Source organism: Battus philenor, unplaced genomic scaffold, assembly GCF_028537555.1.
Source record: "Battus philenor isolate CCGP_79_NKW_IND1 unplaced genomic scaffold, ilBatPhil1.0.hap1 SCAF_30, whole genome shotgun sequence".
Lineage (NCBI taxonomy): Eukaryota > Metazoa > Arthropoda > Insecta > Lepidoptera > Papilionidae > Battus > Battus philenor.
Genome location: NW_027181694.1, coordinates 1,697,325 through 1,716,976, shown reverse-complemented (window position 1 = coordinate 1,716,976; position 19,652 = coordinate 1,697,325). Strand labels below are relative to the sequence as shown.

The window sequence follows — 19,652 nt, the reverse complement described above, 5'->3', positions numbered from 1 at the left end:
CTGCGGGTGCTAAGTGCTTTCAGTTCACTAGCTTACGTGATCACTTATCATCAGGTGGACTATTATAGGTGTCTATAATAAATAATTTTTATTAAAGCTGTTGCAAGTTATTGCTTGCAACGGTTAATTATTGCTTTATACAGGGTGATTGGGGTATAGGAATAGAAGTCGTATAGTGTGCTTTTCAAAGTTTTCTTTATAACCTGAGTAATGACAAGACCGAAGGCTTTCTCCCCTGGAAAACTTAGTGGTTTTTGTGATAGGTAGGCTGTGTGTTAATGTTGTATATTATTTAATCATGTGATGCTATATGTATATTCAATATATTAGTTTAGAATAAGTATGCAACGGGCAATATATAATGTATGTATGAATGTGTATGTATATAAGGTTGTATTATAATATTGTCCAATTAAATATGGTTTGCAAGCTTATATTGAAATGTTAAGAAATATGTAAAAACAATTTTATATTATCTAATTACTAATAAACGCACATATTTATATATATATATATATATATATATATATATATATATATATATATATATATATATATATATATATATATTATACTTTGAATATAGATAATCATATAACTTAAAATGAAATGTAAAAAAATAATAATAAATATTTCATATACAAATTTTAATGCAAAAAAAAACTTGAGAAAAGAACAGAAAGAGTAATTTACTTTAAATATTTAATGACTCTTTAAATATTTAATGAATCTTGCATCACCCAGTCTTCATACTTGATACATTTATTATCACTCATGTTTAAAAATGATTGTTGAAAAATAATTTACGACTTAAGACAATCAGTCTGACTCATGAAGTCGCTAGATGGCGCTAGTGGTAGTTTACATCGCGCTAGCATTTGCCGCCGCGCCGGGCACGAGGTCAGCGAGTCCAGTTGCACCGGCACGTGAACATTAGCTCCATCTATTTCAATGTGTCGTTACAAGTATTTTTGTCGACCTCTACCAACGTCTGTTGGGAAGGTTTTTGATACAGCCTTCGCAGGCTCTTTGGCGCAACTTAATGTCACCTCTTTACGTCCCCATACGCAATATCGCGCGGTTAACGTTGATTGAATAATGCTATTTAATTAGTTATAATTCTTTAGTGTTGCCATATAATTTTATGAAGTACTTATCTAAGTAACATTGTTTGGAGACTTCTTTTTTAAAAAGTTATACAAGATGCTGTTTATAATGTTTAACTTATTAAGAGTCTTTTTGGGGACTCTACTTAGCTAAGTTAAATACTAAGCAAAGCTAAGCTACTGCACTGCAACGATCATTCCGAAGTCTTACTCAACTGCTTCTATCACCGTCCGGTGTTCCGCGCGTTGTTGATTTTCAGATAGTCTTCCATATAGCTTAGATATTTTCTCTTGCTTAGTGTGTGCGTATTAATCTGGAATAAGCAGTTTGCTATTTTTATAACTACCTACATCTTTTTTTTTGTTTATGTAAATAAAATAAAAAATAATTATTTATTTGCAACTTCAGTAATAGATAGATTGCCAAAAAAATCTACCTTCACAGTTTAATCTTATTTAAATTAATATAATATTTAAATATTATCTTTAATTTCATCCTTTTTTATATTTACTAGGTTTATGGTGGCGTTGTGCTTAAATCGAACAGACGGAGGACTATATATGTTTTAAAAATAGATATCGGTGTCGCTAGGATCTTAAGAGCAGCAATGTAATTGGTTGTATTTAGTTTGGAATCCTTTTCGGTCCCATATTGGGCGCCAGTTGAAGTCTCCATAGGTATAATGTTGTGAATATAACTATATGTATTACAATAAAAGGCACTTTGTATATGTTTTCATGTAACTTTTAACAATATATTCAAATGAAAAATGAAAAAAATAACTGTATTATTTTGTAAAAATGGGGATAGTGTTCGGGGTACGAGGGGCCTATAGGGGGCATTAAGGGCTGCCTAAACGCCCCTGACACCGACATTATGAGACAATAGATTTCCATGTTTCGATTTAAAAACACGTATAAATTACTAGGATTCGCAAAAATATTGTTTAATGAAAAAATTTTGATAGTAATAATAAAGTGAGAATCGAGAGGGCACGACGATTAATGGTTGGGGGAGGAGGGAGGAAGGTCGAATTTGGGTATCTGTTTCTGTTCCGGTCCGTATTTTGGACCCCAAATAGGGTTTTTTTAATACTGCCATTAAAATATTGACAAATATTATTTTTTTGAGATTTAAAAAAAAATAAGTCGTCAATTTATAATTACGATAATGTCCGTAACTGAGGTCACGGCAACAATCGGCATGGGTGTCTCACGAGGAGGTTCTGGACAGAATGTCACGATCTACGCGCGCAAACAATATGGTGTTGGCTGTTTTAAAAATGGAACGTGTTGACGATAGAGATCCAAGACCTAGAGAGCAATGGAGGGGGGGGGGGGTATCTGTGGAACGACGTAGTTCCAAGAATTGCTAAAATAATGGCCGAGGCACCGATATCAAACGATTGCATTTGGGACAGAAAGTTTGTCCCCAAGAATAGGTAGACGTGGCGTGGGTAGGTCCCTCACTAGGTAGATCTATAAAATAGTTAAGGTCACGGGAATTCGCTGGATGGAGGTGGTGCAAGACTAGTCATCTTGGCGATCTTTCCGGGAGACCTATACCTTGCAGGGGGCATCCATCGGCTGAAAAGTAGATGAAAAATATCTAAAAAAGTTTTTTTTTTTTATTTATTTAAGTAAATGTTACTATTTTATTGTATTTTATTACAGTTTATATTGTTTTATTTCATTTACTATATTTATTAAATGTAATTATTTAAATTTTAAGATCGTGAGACTTTGTTTTTAAAAACAAAAAATGTGATTTTATCAATTTAAAAAAATAAATTTGAGGTTCGATTTGGTGTTATTTAAAGATGTTACACCTATTTCTGATCATCCATTATACTATATAATATACAATGAGAGTTTTTGTAAATCCCTCAGGTATAAAACTTTTTCTTATAGTTACAAATGTTCTGTGAAATTTTCTATTAGGGATTTCGAGTGAAGGCCTATGCCCAACAATGGAGTTTTTACAGCTCAAATGGTATTGATTAGGAGAATTAAATTAAAAAACTTAAATTTGTCTATAATTTTGTAAATACATATGGGATCGTAATTTATTTTAAATGAAAAGTTATTTTTAACAGTCTTACAATATGATATGTGTTTCTTTTAATTATATATATATATTTAAATATGACATTACACGAATATAAACGGAATAGTTATATCCATATAGATCTCTCGAATCGATTTTAGTTATTTTAATATATTTGTTTATTTTTTTATTTTGATTTTAAAAACAAAATTCTAATTTAAATACTCCCATAATCCCCCCTTAATTCTTAACGTTTTGACTTACAATAAATGATTAATTCTTTTGAGCGATATGCGAATGTCGATCGTTTTTTCTATTTATTTTTTTCATTTATTTTTTCCTTTCCTTTTTCCAGCGGCCGTGATAAACAACCGAGCGGATCCGGGTGAAAAGCGTAAACGAGGCCGTCCGAGAGTAGACAAAACCAGTCCAGAATACCTAGCTAGGAAACGGACTAGGGAGCTAGGTAAATACAGACTTCGTATAGAAATGTCTTTAAATAGTTTTAATGACTAAACGTGTTCCCACTGATGGGCGTGGACCTGCGTCTTCTCAAATGAAGGTCGAAAAATAAATAATTTTTAAAGCATCTTTGAAAGTCAATATATATATGTACAGGGTGTATGATGGTATGTTTATGTATACAAATAAATAGTTTTAAGACATTTAACGAAAGAATAGAAATTCGGTTTTAGTTTTATAAAGAGTGTTTTATGCAGAGATCTTTCCACGAGCACACAAAAAGCAAAGCACACAATGTCCTGAGCTCCCATAAAAAAATCATTGGAGTTAAAAGGGTGACCTTGGCCACAGGATAGCCTATCCTCATATCCTATCCTTGAAGCGACTTAGTATTTGGGAGGGGGGATGAGGGAGGATGCTTCCCGAAGCAAATACGACTTAGTATTGGGGGGGGGGTGAGGGGGGGGATGCTTCCCAAAGCAAATTCGTGGAAGGTCTCGTTGTGTGTGTAGGCGAAACCTACTGTAGGAATGTGCTCAGAGGTTCGACAAATTGACATTTGTAGCCTGACTTAGAATTTTTGAAAATATTGGGTCCAAATATGGGTTTCGGCTTCTTGGAGACCAGTAACGGAATTTTCTCTGGATGACGTGGCCATCGAAGTGATAATGAGCCTCGTTCCAAAAAGTGGAATTTACAGTGCGAAAACTCTCCAATACATTTTCACTAAAATTTTTTCATAAAAAATAGTGATTTCAACAGCAACACCCTACCGTCGCGCCTTTTGACTTAATATTCGTATTTATGAACATATCTCCCACCAGACACCCCGTATAATGTTATATATTTATGTGTATATGTACATATATATACATATGTATATATGTATGTATATATATACATATGTGTTATTGATCTCAATTTTCTCCATATACAAAAAAAACTGACAAGAAATTGGATAGTAACTCTCTTAGTTTCAATTTTACAATTTTTAGCAACAAATCTGTTATTTGTCACATGAACATTGCTTTAACAATTTTATTATACAAGAACACTCTTGTTTTATTAACAATGTAAGTTTGATAGGTAATTTCGTTTCATTGATCGATACCCATCCTCCTTTTCCTCCCCCTTGGTAGCAGAGGAGGAAGCAAAAAGTATGTTTAATGCTGTTATCGAGTACCTAAAAGTAATCCTGAGAAGTATGCATATTATGTCTTGCAGATTCTAGAGACAGTCTCACTTATAACAAATAAGAAAAGGTCCAATATTTAGCCACTTCCAAACATGCAGTGGTAGTCGTGCCTCACTCTGTGTTTGGCACTAATCGGTGTAACATAACTCCTGAAGATGCCCCGTGGAGGGGTGAAACACGTGTTGAGTGATTTTTACGGTGGCAGTTGTGTAATTCGCATTGTTTGCCGCATACGCATTTATCAGCGGGCTGGCGGGCGGTTCACTTTGTTGCACGACTACCTCTGCATGTGCGGAAGTGGCTAAATATTGGTCCTTTTCTTACTTAGGATAGACTTCCGCAAGGTAACGTCTGACTCCATTAAATCACTTATAACACTCGAATAGTTGAATAGTTGAAAGTAAGTTGAGGTTTAATACCTTTTGTTTGGGGGGGTTGAATGAAATTTGAAGAAACTGAGCAGAAAACAACAAAAAACTGGAGCAGATTTAAATATAGTATTAGAAATAATCCTTTTTTGTAGGGATTTAATCTTTGATGTAAGGGATTTTAATTTTCTGAAAAATTGCTATCGTGGAGAGATTTAAATGAAATTTTATGAATAATTAATTTTGTGTGAGGGATATTTTAAATATAGTTTTAGAAATAGATGCTATTGTGAAGATATTTGAATGAAGTTTTAGGAATAATTGTTGTTTTTGTGAGGAGATTTAAAAGTAGGGTAACAAACGATACCTTTTGTAGGGGGTATGATTTAAATGTAGTTTTAGGAATAATTGCTTTTATAGGGAGGGGGGGGGGGTATCTTAATGAAGGTTTACGAATGATGGAGGTAGGATTAAAAGGTTTAGGAAAAGTATAAGGAATCAATGCTTTTATAGAGAGATTGAATGTAGTTTTAGGAATAATTGCTTTTATAGGGAGGGGGGGTATCTTAATGAAGGTTTACGAATGATGGAGGTAGGATTAAAAGGTTTAGGAAAAGTATAAGGAATCAATGCTTTTATAGAGAGATTGAATGTAGTTTTAGGAATAATTGCTTTTATAGGGAGGGGGGGTATCTTAATGAAGGTTTACGAATGATGGAGGTAGGATTAAAAGGTTTAGGAAAAGTATAAGGAATCAATGCTTTTATAGAGAGATTGAATGTAGTTTTAGGAATAATTGCTTTTGTGGGGGAGTTTTGCTTATACTTTAAATAATTGATTTTATGTATTTTTTTAGTTTAAATAATTGCTTTTGATGGAGGATTTATATGTTAAGGATTATTTGGTTTGTGGGGAAACAAATTTAATTTTAAGAATAATTGAATTGATGAAAGAATATGAATGTAGTTTTAGGAATAATGCTTTTGGAGGGATGATTTAAATGTGAGAATTATTTTTATAAGGAGATTTAATTATATTTAGTAGAAATTATAGTCATAAATTGAATTACGATTGAATATATGAAACTTTGACACAAAGCCAAAGTTTGGTATAATTATCTTAGTTACGAGATTAAGAATTAGAGATAAGTATTACAAGATACAGGATGTTTGTATTCCTTAATCATTTATTTATTTTAATGTTTATTTCTTAACCCTACCACAAAGACAGGTGTCCCATAAATCAACTTTATATATATATGTATGTATGTATGTACCAGGATACCCCCTTTCTTATTGTCTTGCAGGAATGATATTGGTTGAGGATCTTTGTCAATTAAAATATATGTAGCCTGTAGCAAGTATTCAAAATCGCCATTTTTATTTAATTTTTACTTACAATTTTGTTTAAATGACTTCAATTTTACATTCGTTTCCCTTTTATTTATTTTCACCTTGATTTATTCAATTAATTTTCAACTTCAACATTTTAAGTTATTAAATTTTATCCGTCTACCCTCCCATTTTATTTATTTTTCTTTTTTATTTTCCTCCTGCAGAAGCGTTAGAGAAGAAAGCAAAGCGGGAATATAGAAGGCGGACGGGAGGTGAGATGTTTTTTTTATTTTTTTATTTTGTATTTTCACTACAACCACTCGGATGTGTATCGCTTCGTGCCCACGCGCAGCTGTGCAAGCTTGCAATAAACACGAACAAATTGTACAGCAAATGTTTTTGTTGCTATTTTATTAATAATAACATATATACAGTAATACCCCGCTTTACGCGAGGGATACGTTCCAAAAAAAATCGCGTTAACCGAAATTCGCGTATAACGAGGTTTATGATTAAACATAGTCAAAAATTATTACAAAAAAATACAAATCATTTTAATCAATCACTTTAATTCTAGGAACACTTTATGCAATACATACTCTCATTTTTTACTGAAAAATACATCTATTGTCTTTTGGGTAACGTTTTACGTTCTTGTAAAATACGTTCATAACACCCAACACTGTTTTTAATTGTTTGACAGATGGTCAAGACACCATAGAGAAGTTGATGACTACATTATATTTATATGCACTCTTTCGCGTAATTCGAGGCATTTGAGCGCGGAATTTGCAATTCGCGTTATAGTGAAACCGCGTATAACGGGGTCGGGTAAAGTGGGGTATTACTGTATATATTTAAACTAACAATTGTAAATATAACTGGTTTTTTACTTAACCGTAAATGTGTTTGGATTTTTAATTCCTCAAGATTTAGAATGTTGCTTTTGGTGGGTTTTATTATTTTTATCTGGTGAAGAATCTATGTAGATCGAAGAATTGCTCGTCTGAATGACTATGACCCGGTAGGTGGGGGGTCGGACCCCCACTAGGTGGATGACATAGGTAGCGGGGATATGCTAGATGCGGGCAGCGAAAGAAAGGTCACCGTGGCGATTTTTGGGGTGGCATATTGCCATGAAGTGGGCGTGTCTATAAAAACATATATATATATATATATATATATATATATATATATATATATATATACATGTTTTTATCTCTGCCCATTCCGTTAAAACACATATCTACATTACCTTCTAGATATCTGTTTAACTATATAACACGCAGAACGCGGTGAGTTAGACAAAAATCAAGCCGTCTGTTGTTAAGTATTATATATATATATATAATACTTAAGGCATACTTTGCAGCTGGCGTTTATCGGCTGAAAAGAAGATAAAGAATATATTAAAAGTTATTTTTATTAATTTAGATTATTTTACAGATCCGCCGATAGGTATAAAACTTTCTCTTTATCCAAATAGTTATAAATGTTCTGTTAAGTTATATATTATAGTGTGTGTTATATAAATTATTTATATTATATATATAGATGCGTTCGTTCCGTTAGTGTCAAAGTGTAAGTAAGTAATAAGTATAACACGTACACACGTGTATATTAAAAATACGTACAAATGTATTTTTATTACAAAATTACATAGAGGACATTACCGCTGTTCAAACTAACGCGCAGTGTAAATTTTCGTCTCAACAACATCAACAAAGTTATACGTTCCTTTTATTTCAGTGGTGATCCATACATATTTTTATGTGACCATGCAATTAATGACCATATAAATTATGATCTTGTACATTATAATCATACAAATAATGACCGTGCACATTATGACGATACTAATTATGACCATATACATTATGGCCATACACGTAAAAACTATACGAATTATGAGCATGTACGTTATAACCATATACATTATAATCATGCACATTACGCCTATACAAATGATAACCATGCACATAATCACCATACAAATAATGATCATGTAAAAAAAACTATACAAATAATGACCATGCATATAAAACCATACAAATTATGACTATGCATATAAAACCATACAAATAATGACCATGCATATAAAACCATTTAAATAATGACCATACAAATTATGAACATGCATATAAAACCATGTATAAATAATGATCATACAAATTATGGCCGGTACACACAATGACCATGCACGTTATGAGAAATCACGCTATGGCCATACAACCATCTCCCAGTTAGTTTTGTTTAATATTTCTCTTAGACCAGCGAAGGTTTGGATTTACGTATCTTTCTTATCCGGTCTTTTTATATAATTTTTACGTTAAATATAAATTTAAAATTTATCGTGTCATATAAAAATTAATATGAAATTGGTTCGACAATAGTGGACCTGCACGTCTAGAGTAAGAAGGAAGAGGTCTGATGTAGCCTGAACATTGAAGTTCTGGAGTGCTGTGACGTCACATTAAAGCACCTTAGCTCTCTGCCATTGATCTGGGCAGGTCATGCACCAGCATATACCAGTGCAATGCTATCGACGACTTTCAAATATTTTTATGGTTCTCTTATATTTTATTTAATTTTTTGGATTCAAAAGAGATTTAAAATAAAATTAGTAGTAAGTAAACACTGTTTTATTATAGTACAGGATGATAGGTTTTTGATATGAAAATTTTAAAGGTGTATATGTATGGGATTGTATGTACGTATGGGTTACATATGTATGGATGGGTATGAATATATGTATGGGTGAGTATGTTTTATACTTTTATATGAACTTAATACATTTTACATAGTTATTTCTCTGAATGTTGCTTCTTAATATGGGATTGTTTTTTTGTTTATGGCCTCCGCTATTGGGGGCCTCTCGTACCCCTAATTAGTTGGGATCAGGGTCTTTGTTTACAAATAAGTTTTTCTGATTTTTCATCTTTATTCTTCACTCACTGTCATACTTCTCAATTTCTTTTATTCTTACCTCATTTCCTTCACAATATCTTTCATTTTGTTCCTTCATTCCTTCTTGCTTTTATTGCCTTCCTTCCATCATCTTATTACTCTTAGGTAGCTAGGTACATTTTTACATACATATATTTTACATACATCTTAGGTGGGACAGGGTCTTTATTGGCAATTTAATTTTTTCACATAATTTTTTATTTTCATTCTCTACTTTCATTCTTCACATAATATTTCATTCTATTCTTTCTTCTTAATATGGGATTGTTTTAAGCATTCGTACTAATATTTTTAATTTGTGAACTGTGAGAGGTGGACAGTTGATATTGTATTTAGGAGGGGAGGGGGGATTCTATAACGAACAGTCCTACGATTGAACAAGTTTGTTAGATCTGTGTATGTCATGGGTAGATATATGAAAGGTCTGCGCCCAACAGTGAAGTGTATGCTTTCCCACTTTGATATATTTTACTATCCGATGAATCCCACGAGCAGGCAACCCGATGGTGAAGAGTGCGAGCTTGGGAGTGAGTCGATCGTCGCGTAAGGCTCAAGTGAAGGGCAAACGCAAGCAGCCGCCCAAGCTAACCGCCCTAAGGAAGGTCGGGGACAAGAAAGTCCTAGTTCGGAGGGCCGTCAAGTTTGTAAAGAGGAAAGGTAAAGAGCCCGGAGTCACCCTGCACGAGTAGTTGGCTGTCTTGTTTGATCTCCCGCTTTTATCCCCCTCCCCCCCCTCAAATCCTCTCCACTCCTTTATTTGAAATTCTCCTTCTGGTCTCATCTATCAAAGCGTACTAAGAGCCCGGTGATCATCATCACCATCTTTACGAAAATCTTCGAGCTTAGTTACTTAAAATAAGGTCTAAGCGCTCGCAGCGTCATCTATTTTAAATACGCGGAATCAGCAATACCAAAATTTTAAAAATGTCCGTGTCTCTTTCTTACTCATTCTGTATATTAAACGCGCATCTGTTGTTTTATACTAGTTTAATGTATTTTAGTGATTTTTTTGTATTATAAAATGTCATCGTGTAAATGATCATGAAAAAATGTTCCCCTTTATGATATAATTTTTCAGGATAGAGGGTTTAAAGCAGGCTTTGATCAGAAAAGGTAGCTATGGCATCTGTCGGATTTTTTCGTTGAAAAGTAATTAGTTATCAAGTTTTATTAACAGATAAAAATATTTCACAGAAATAACGACCACGACTTTTGTCTAAAATCTGTCGAAACATTGAAAATTGCTAAACATAGAAGGGAGTGAAATGTATTTAGGTTTCCCACTCCTGGACCACGTTTGATACGCGTGTCATGTAACACCCTGTATAAAAATTTCTTACGAATGGTGAACTTAATATCCATGGATGCAATAGAACAGAAATTTGCCGCCAATCTAAAGTTCAACCCTTTTACACTCGAATATGAGTGACAACCCTTCCCAGTCATGACCTAATCCTCTCTCGTGAAACTCCACATCCTTGATTACAGTAGTTATTTAGGATCTGTGCCTCGAATAGCTTTTATAGATAAAATATAGACGAAAAATAAAAAATTCCTTTGGGAAATCAGATTTTCTGTCTCTTTCACTGCTATACAGATGGAGAGGGATGGATGCGGCATGTAATTCCTAGTGTTGTTTTGACCCGTCGTATATAGTACCGGTTTTGTGTGAGAGAGTAGTGTTGGAGCATGTCTGTTATTATATTTTATCGATTTTATTAGTTTTTAGTTATCTACCTGCATGTCGTTATGTATGAAGTATTTTTTTTTAATTTTTACATCCGTATTTAATGTAGGAGATTGACTGTCTCATACTGAATGTTATTTTTCGTGATCCTATATTTAGACAAATTCTTAAAAATACTTTGACGAATCCTAGAACTGAATTTATTTATTCAACCAATCACAACCATTACTTTACAACCAATCACAAGCGTCGTTTGTGCGAGAGCGACGGAAGATGCGTGCGACAGAGAAAAGTATATCTAATATATAAAATTCTCGTGTCACGGTGTTCGAACTTGAACTCCTCCGAAACGGCGTGACCGATTTTTACCAAATTTTATATGCGTATTCAGTAAGTCTGAGAATCGGCTGCTATCTATTTTCCATAACCCCTAAGTGTTTAGGGTGGTCCACCCCTAAATTTTTTTTTATTTTTTAGACAATTTTTTTAGTTTTTTTTTCTTTTATTATAATACAGCATACAAAAATGCATACAACCCTAAATTTTCACCCCTCTACGATTAACCCTTATTTTTTATTTGTTATTTATAAACTTTAATTATTTTTGCAAAACAACGTTTGCGGGATCAGCTAGTACATTATATAAAAATATGAACGTTCCTAGTTTTGTAGCGCGCAGTTATGTTATGCAGTCGGTTGTCTAGATATGTCGATTCGAGATGTATAGTTTGTTTAGTATTGTTTTAAGTGATATATAGGTTTGGAGTTTTTAACCCTTTCCTTACTGCAGTACGTTCCGCCGAAGTGACGCTACTGAACTCAGCAGCGCGTCGCGAATTGCACATTGTATGGCGGTAGGCTGATGTTAGAATTTTCTCATTTGTGTTACATATTTAAATATTTTACTTGTGTATAAATTAAAAATATAAGTTAGGATAATTCTTAGTAATTTATTTGGTTGTGATAAATCTTAAAACAAGGATCTACATAAGCTTATATTACAAGGCGGATGCCAGATAACTCCGGCGCTGGTAGCGAAAGGGTTAAATATTTGGGTTAAGATATAGAGGGTAAGTGGAAGTGGGAGAAGTTAGATTAGTTTAGTATATGTAGTAACTAGAATTCTTCGTAACATTAGAGAGTGGACCGGAATCGCCAGCGCTGCTGAGCTATTACGCAGAACCAAAAATAAGGAAGAGAGCAGGAAGCTGATAGCCAACCTCCACTAGTTGGAGAGGCACTTCAAGAAGAAGAAGTAACTAGAATAGGGTTAAGGTGTTCCATGTCTGTCGTAAGAGGTGACAAAAAAGACATCGGGTTCGCCGACATTGAAGGTAGGGGCCATCACCATCCAATGTAAACCCGAGAAGGGACAGCAACGCGGAGTGGTTAAGCAAGGAGGCCGGGGTAGGCACAGCTTCCCGGAAGGTGTCTTTAGCATAGTACTGAGGGTAAACAGGCAGGGCAAGAAGTCTACGGAGGGGGGGGGGGATGGTGGTGGATAGAAATCCAACAAAACCCTGTCACCACAGAAGGAGGGTAACCATAAAAAGTTACTGTGGCCGACTATGGGTCGATCTGGTCTTGACCCATAGCTATAGCACCATGAGAGATTCAATGGTAGCGTGGACTACGCATACCCTGGGACGGGCTATCTAAAATAGTAAAGCCCGAGGAAAATCTCGTGGTGATCGCTGACATGGCGCAGTGGGCGATCACTGGAGGGGTTTTAATGGGTAGCTGGGTATCTTGAACATGCGAAAGATACCCCCCTCCCCCCAAAACCTAAAAAAGAAAGAGGAGGCGGATCCCCGACATGGAACAAGTCATTTGTTAGAGACAACGGTCTACGAAGCCAAAATTAGCCGAGTGTTACAAAAGTCGATGTGCCATAATTATCGCCGGATGATGTATATCTTTTAATTATACATGCGCGCCATCTATTATTTGAATTTATGACATTTAGCAAAAACAGCTATGTCTATCTGTTTTTTTTTGTGTCGATTTTTGGGAAGCTTATGTCTTGTGGAGTATATCAGTTGATGTAAAGGTTACAAACACGTCATTATCAGTGACCACAGCGAACTCAGTTGGGTTTTTTGTGATCACTTTAGTATGTAATAGATGATCTATTTGATGATTTAAGTAGGTGATATAGCTTATTTACCGTCAATTAATGTATGGTACATCCTATATATAAATAGTTTCAGATATAATAAAAACACATTGTTAATATATTAAGAAAAATCTTAAAATTCGCATTGTAATAATATTGCTATATAAAAAAGCCGCCAGATGTGAAAGTTCCCGCGGACGTCGTCACAACGCTTAACCTTTTGTTCGTCTCGCTCACTCGCACGGCGTGCACTATACGCGCTCTCGCTTGCTCTTGGCAGGAAGCCAAGACGCAGCACGTGCGCCCGCGGCCGTTGGAGTTCTGAGAGTCGGATTTGAGCCATGGTTCGATGCGCAACCGCGCGTAGGCGAATTATTCATTTTCCGCGCACAAATTGTTTTAATAATTCAATAAACGTTTTTCCACATCACAGCATTAATATATAATAAAACTAAATATTGTTTACTGCTTTGTATTGCTAAGAAGGTATAGTCCTATCGTATTAAAATAGAAAAAAAATTAATGTAACATATTTCAAAATTATCGCCTTATATACAGTATGATTATTTATAAAAGCTTTACGGCTTTTTTGCAGATGTTTACACCTGTAACCAATCAACCTGTGTACGTACTTTGTGTTGCTAGTTACAGTCCTGCCGCAATAAAAAAAAATTAATGTAACATATTTCAAAATTATCGCCTTATATACAGTATGATTATTTATAAAAGCTTTACGGCTTTTTTGCAGATGTTTACACCTGTAACCAATCAACCTGTGTACGTACTTTGTGTTGCCAGTTACAGTCCTGCCGCAATAAAAAAAATTAATGTAACATATTTCAAAATTATCGCCTTATATACAGTATGATTATTTATAAAAGCTTTACGGCTTTTTTGCAGATGTTTACACCTGTAACCAATCAACCTGTGTACGTACTTTGTGTTGCCAGTTACAGTCCTGCCGCAATAAAAAAAATTAATGTAACATATTTCAAAATTATCGCCTTATATACAGTATGATTATTTATAAAAGCTTTACGGCTTTTTTGCAGATGTTTACACCTGTAACCAATCAACCTGTGTACGTACTTTGTGTTGCCAGTTACAGTCCTGCCGCAATAAAAAAAAATTAATGTAACATATTTCATTGTGATCAGTTTATAAGGGATGTTTAGAAATAGATGTAAATGTTTTATGGTTGTCAACAATACATTCACAATTAAATTACATCACTTTTACATCTATAATCAATCACCATGTATATATATATATACACATACATACATATATCTGTGTGTATATATTGTGCCGTTATGAAAAAGTAAAAATATTTAATTAAATGGGTAGTAAATGTTGGCAACAAAAAAAGCACACAAAGAAAAATATGTATTTATTTAATTAATTAAGGGTAGTGGGCAGAAGGCCTGGTCTAATTTTGCACCGCAGTTCGGTACTCCCCTGATGGTGGTGGTAGGCAGCTGCACGATCTCCCAGGACTGGTCAAGCGGCAGCAAGTCGAAAGCAGGGAGCGCCGGTAGGTTGCAGTATGTGTCGGTTCCGGTGCACGGTGATATAATTTCAACAGTGTAATACTTGCAGTGTAAAACTTGCAGCATAAAACTTGCAGCATAAAACTTGCAGCATAAAACTTGCAGCATAAAACTTGCAGCATAAAACTTGCAGCATAAAACTTGCAGTGTAAAACTTGCAGCATAAAACTTGCAGCATAAAACTTGCAGCATAAAACTTGCAGTGTAAAACTTGCAGCATAAAACTTGCAGCATAAAACTTGCAGCATAAAACTTGCAGCATAAAACTTACAGCATAAAACTTGCAGCATAAAACTTGCAGCATAAAACTTGCAGCATAAAACTTGCAGCATAAAACTTGCAGCATAAAACTTGCAGCATAAAACTTGCAGCATAAAACTTGCAGCATAAAACTTGCAGCATAAAACTTGCAGCATAAAATTTGCAGTGTAAAACTTGCAGCATAAAACTTGCAGCATAAAACTTGCAGCATAAAACTTGCAGCATAAAACTTGCAGCATAAAACTTGCAGTGTAAAACTTGCAGCATAAAACTTGCAGCATAAAACTTGCAGCATAAAACTTGCAGCATAAAACTTGCAGCATAAAACTTGCAGCATAAAACTTGCAGCATAAAACTTGCAGCATAAAACTTGCAGTGTAAAACTTGCAGCATAAAACTTGCAGTGTAAAACTTGCAGCATAAAACTTGCAGCATAAAACTTGCAGCATAAAACTTGCAGCATAAAACTTGCAGCATAAAACTTGCAGCATAAAACTTGCAGCATAAAACTTGCAGCATAAAACTTGCAGCATAAAACTTGCAGCATAAAACTTGCAGTGTAAAACTTGCAGCATAAAACTTGCAGTGTAAAACTTGCAGCATAAAACTTGCAGCATAAAACTTGCAGTGTAAAACTTGCAGCATAAAACTTGCAGCATAAAACTTGCAGCATAAAACTTGCAGCATAAAACTTGCAGTGTAAAACTTGCAGCATAAAACTTGCAGCATAAAACTTGCAGCATAAAACTTGCAGCATAAAACTTGCAGCATAAAACTTGCAGCATAAAACTTGCAGTGTAAAACTTGCAGCATAAAACTTGCAGCATAAAACTTGCAGCATAAAACTTGCAGCATAAAACTTGCAGTGTAAAACTTGCAGCATAAAACTTGCAGCATAAAACTTGCAGCATAAAACTTGCAGCATAAAACTTGCAGTGTAAAATTTGCAGCATAAAACTTGCAGCATAAAACTTGCAGCATAAAACTTGCAGCATAAAACTTGCAGTGTAAAATTTGCAGCATAAAACTTGCAGCATAAAACTTGCAGCATAAAACTTGCAGTGTAAAACTTACAGTGTAAAAGTCGCAGCATAAAAGTCGCAGTGTAAACTTTGCACCTGTGCATAAATGTCACAGTTATGATATACATATATAAGTACATGTACATTTTGCTCCGCTGACAGTAAACCCGGAGATGGCTTGCGATGAAGGAAGGACAGAAACCGAAAGCAGTTGATGTGATTGATTACTGTCAGAACGGAGTTACAAAATGTAAAGCATGTAAAATAAAAATAGAAAAGATAAACAATTAAACAAATTAAAAAGTAATAATGAATACATAATGATGGAACTATGGACACAGACAAAATATTGAGCTCTAACTTATAGATAAATGCTACTTAATATTAATGTCTTTATAACATTTGTTCAACACTTGCCCCTTTGGGGTGCGAAGCGATGTAAAGATTGTGGCGTGAACTAAATGATGCCCGGAGAATGATTAGGACCAAGGCGTGAATTTATAACGTAAATTCTAATTGGCCCCGGCGCGTGTGAAGACACGTAGCTGGTGAACGCAACCGACACAAAGAGTGTGCGTCGGTGCGTGAGACGACACCTAGCTAGTGAACGCGACCGAGGCCTGGATCCTTCTCCCCGAGCACTGGTGTAAACTCTGTGTGCTGTTGCGCGGGCGCATTGGAATTTTTGTTATAAAAACAAAGATCCGTTAAACCAATAGCATGCTCTCTCGACCCCACGCCACTTGAGACGTACCGTTACCCGCTAAGGGTTGAACAATTTTTTGCTGTATTGCGATTTATGAGACGTTTCTCGTGATAATATTTTTTTGGTTAAAATTTTAACTAAGATTTATGGGACGTTAACTTGCAACGTTACAATATATATGTATAGTAATTTATTGTATTTTGTATGTAAACTTTTTTGCTTCGATTGCGTATTTGCGTTTATTGCGTAGTTTTTTTGCCTTTTATAAAACAATAGCGATGCTTTTTAATAGTATTTTGTAGAGGTGAGGTTTATTTTCGATATAAAAGAAGTTTGCAGCTGACGTCATGCGGTGAGTGAAAGAGGTGATAAGTAAATATTATGTGGGGAAGGGAGATAGAAAATATATGCGAATAATAAGTAGTTTATTATTAAATAAAGTCTTTTGCAAAACAAAATGAACGTTGTCTGGTAGAGATCGCCTCGAACGAAAGACCGCGTCTTGTTTTTCCATATCAGTTGTTTAATTTTTTTAGTTATCTGTGGTGTACAATAAAGTGTAAATAAAAAAACATAATATACAGTACCCGGCAATAAATATTGCACATCGACCTTTGGAAAGGGACAATCGACTAATCGGTCGATGTGCAATATTTATCGCCGGGTATTGTAATATAAAAAAATAAATACAAGTACATTTTCCTGGTTTTAGTATGTTCTGATAATCTAGTCCTTATGGAGCATCTAAAAATTTAACCAAAAGAAACATTAGGTAACAGATTATATACACGCACACACACACGCACACAAAAATAAATATACATTTTCGTGTTTTTACTATGTTCTGATAGTCTAGTCTTTATGGACTTTCTTAAAATTTAACCAAAATAAAAACACACAGTAACAGAATAAGTACACATACACGCGTTCCGAGCGTGCAGCATAGACACACACACATTTATTTTTATGTATATATACACACGCATAAATAAGTTTTTTAACCTAGTGCATGTTTTTTTTTATGACCCCCGCTATTGGGGGCCTCTCGTACTCCTATTTATGGTGGGATAGGGACTCTATTAGCATTTAATTTATTCACTTAATTATTTTATTTTCATTCTCTTCTGTTTCATTCTTCACATAATCTTTCATTCTGTTCTTTTATACCACAATTCTGCTTTCTTTCCCTTTTGCTCTGTTTTACCATTCTTTCATCCTCTTTTCATTTTACATTTTCTTAATTTCTAGTTTTGTTGTATCACATTTTTATCTTTATCTTTATCACAGTTTAATATTATTTATTTTTACATATCTCTTTTGTTTTTGTTTTTGTTTGTTGATGCCTAACTTTTATTTTTTCTATTGCATATTGTATAATTCTTTTGCAATAACTGAGGAATTCTTTCATGGTTTCTTTTCCGCCTATCAGGGAGGGACCTAGTGCATGTTGTGGATTGCCTGCTATTCAAATCGTAATAAGTAATATTTATTTATCATTGCATTAGTATGTAATATTGTTAATTAGAGAAATTATAAGAAAAAAAATATAGAACGGCTTGTCTGAAATGGCAGCGGGCGGGGTCTATTCCCCGAAGGCTGTTGGGGCCGAAGGCTTCTCAGGCCACTAAGTGAAACGACGACAGTTAAGTCCAAGTCATTGGATCTAACAAGATCGATCGTGGCGATATATATATATATATATATATATATATATATTTTTTAAATGTCTCCGCTGTTGGGGACCTCTCGTTCCCCTATCTCGTGTGGGACAGGGACTTTTTAATTCTAGTAATTTATTTTATATTGCAACATTATTTATTGTTCAAATCGTAGCGATATTTGAAAAGGCCAATGACTATTGAATATTACCTTGGGGTTCATAACCAGGGCGTGTATGTGCCTAGTGGTAGAAGTATGGTGGGTGATAAAAATTGACTGCTTGCAGACTCGGCCGCCTCATCATCAGCCGGAGACACAACTCCTCGTGTCAAGCGCAAGTACACTAAGCGGACGCCAAGCACGAAGAAGAATGACCTGGTGGGTTTTGAACACCTTCATTCAAGTAGAGTAGAAGTCGTAGGTTATTTTAACAGAAGTAGTAAGCATAAATGAAATTTAACCCTTAAATGCACGACATTTATTTATACTATTAAAAAAAATTATCTTGCAAATAAGTACAGTCGTATCTATTGTAAATATTTCAATTTAATTATTGTGCACGTTGTGTCTGCCTTACTTTTTATGAATCTCCTTCCGTAGGCCTACTGGAAGAAATTTCTGGTTAGAAATAAGTAGTGCCTGTTGTGTCAGTTATATTTGTATTGTTACTTTAGTGTTTTTATTGTGTACAATAAACTGTTAAATAAATAAATACAATGAAATGCTGGAAAAAATAGAAAAAAAAATGTATATAATATTTTTTATATTTACTTTAAAAAATAACTTATGTTGCAGATATGCAACATGCATTTATTCTTAAGTGTAGTACTCATTTTACGTTTAAGTGGTATGTTGCAGTTTTACATCGTTATGCATTTAAGGGTTAATGTTTGATTTGTACATTATAATATCAAACATGTAAATATGTCAACAAAACAAGTTTCACACATTTAGATCATATATAAACTAACGAATGCTATAATAAGATTTATTTAATAATATTCTTTTAATTTTAGATTTAAAACTGTGAAAAAGAAGGTGTGAGATATCTAGTGGAACTTTATTATATATGGGTACGCACAGTCAAGTAAAGGATTTAACTGAATAAGAAATTTACTCGTTACGAGTTTATTTTTGGTATTTATCATATCTGTCACTATTTACTGTTTTAAA

General features: G+C 34.2%; 1 protein-coding gene across 3 annotated transcripts in view; it reads left to right on the top strand.

The window, feature by feature from the left end:
• Nucleotides 1-19,652, top strand: part of LOC137927377 (myoneurin-like) — a 60,743-nt gene that overhangs the window by 21,377 nt on the left and 19,714 nt on the right. For 2 of the 3 annotated variants that reach the window (XM_068771175.1, XM_068771174.1), the window contains exons 5-8: nt 3,509-3,619; nt 6,737-6,784; nt 9,975-10,136; nt 18,766-18,857. In XM_068771175.1, the coding sequence (XP_068627276.1) occupies nt 3,509-3,619; nt 6,737-6,784; nt 9,975-10,136; nt 18,766-18,857 (413 nt within the window). The remainder of the gene's footprint in view (nt 1-3,508; nt 3,620-6,736; nt 6,785-9,974; nt 10,137-18,765; nt 18,858-19,652) is intronic. The other variant, XM_068771176.1, reaches the window with a different exon arrangement.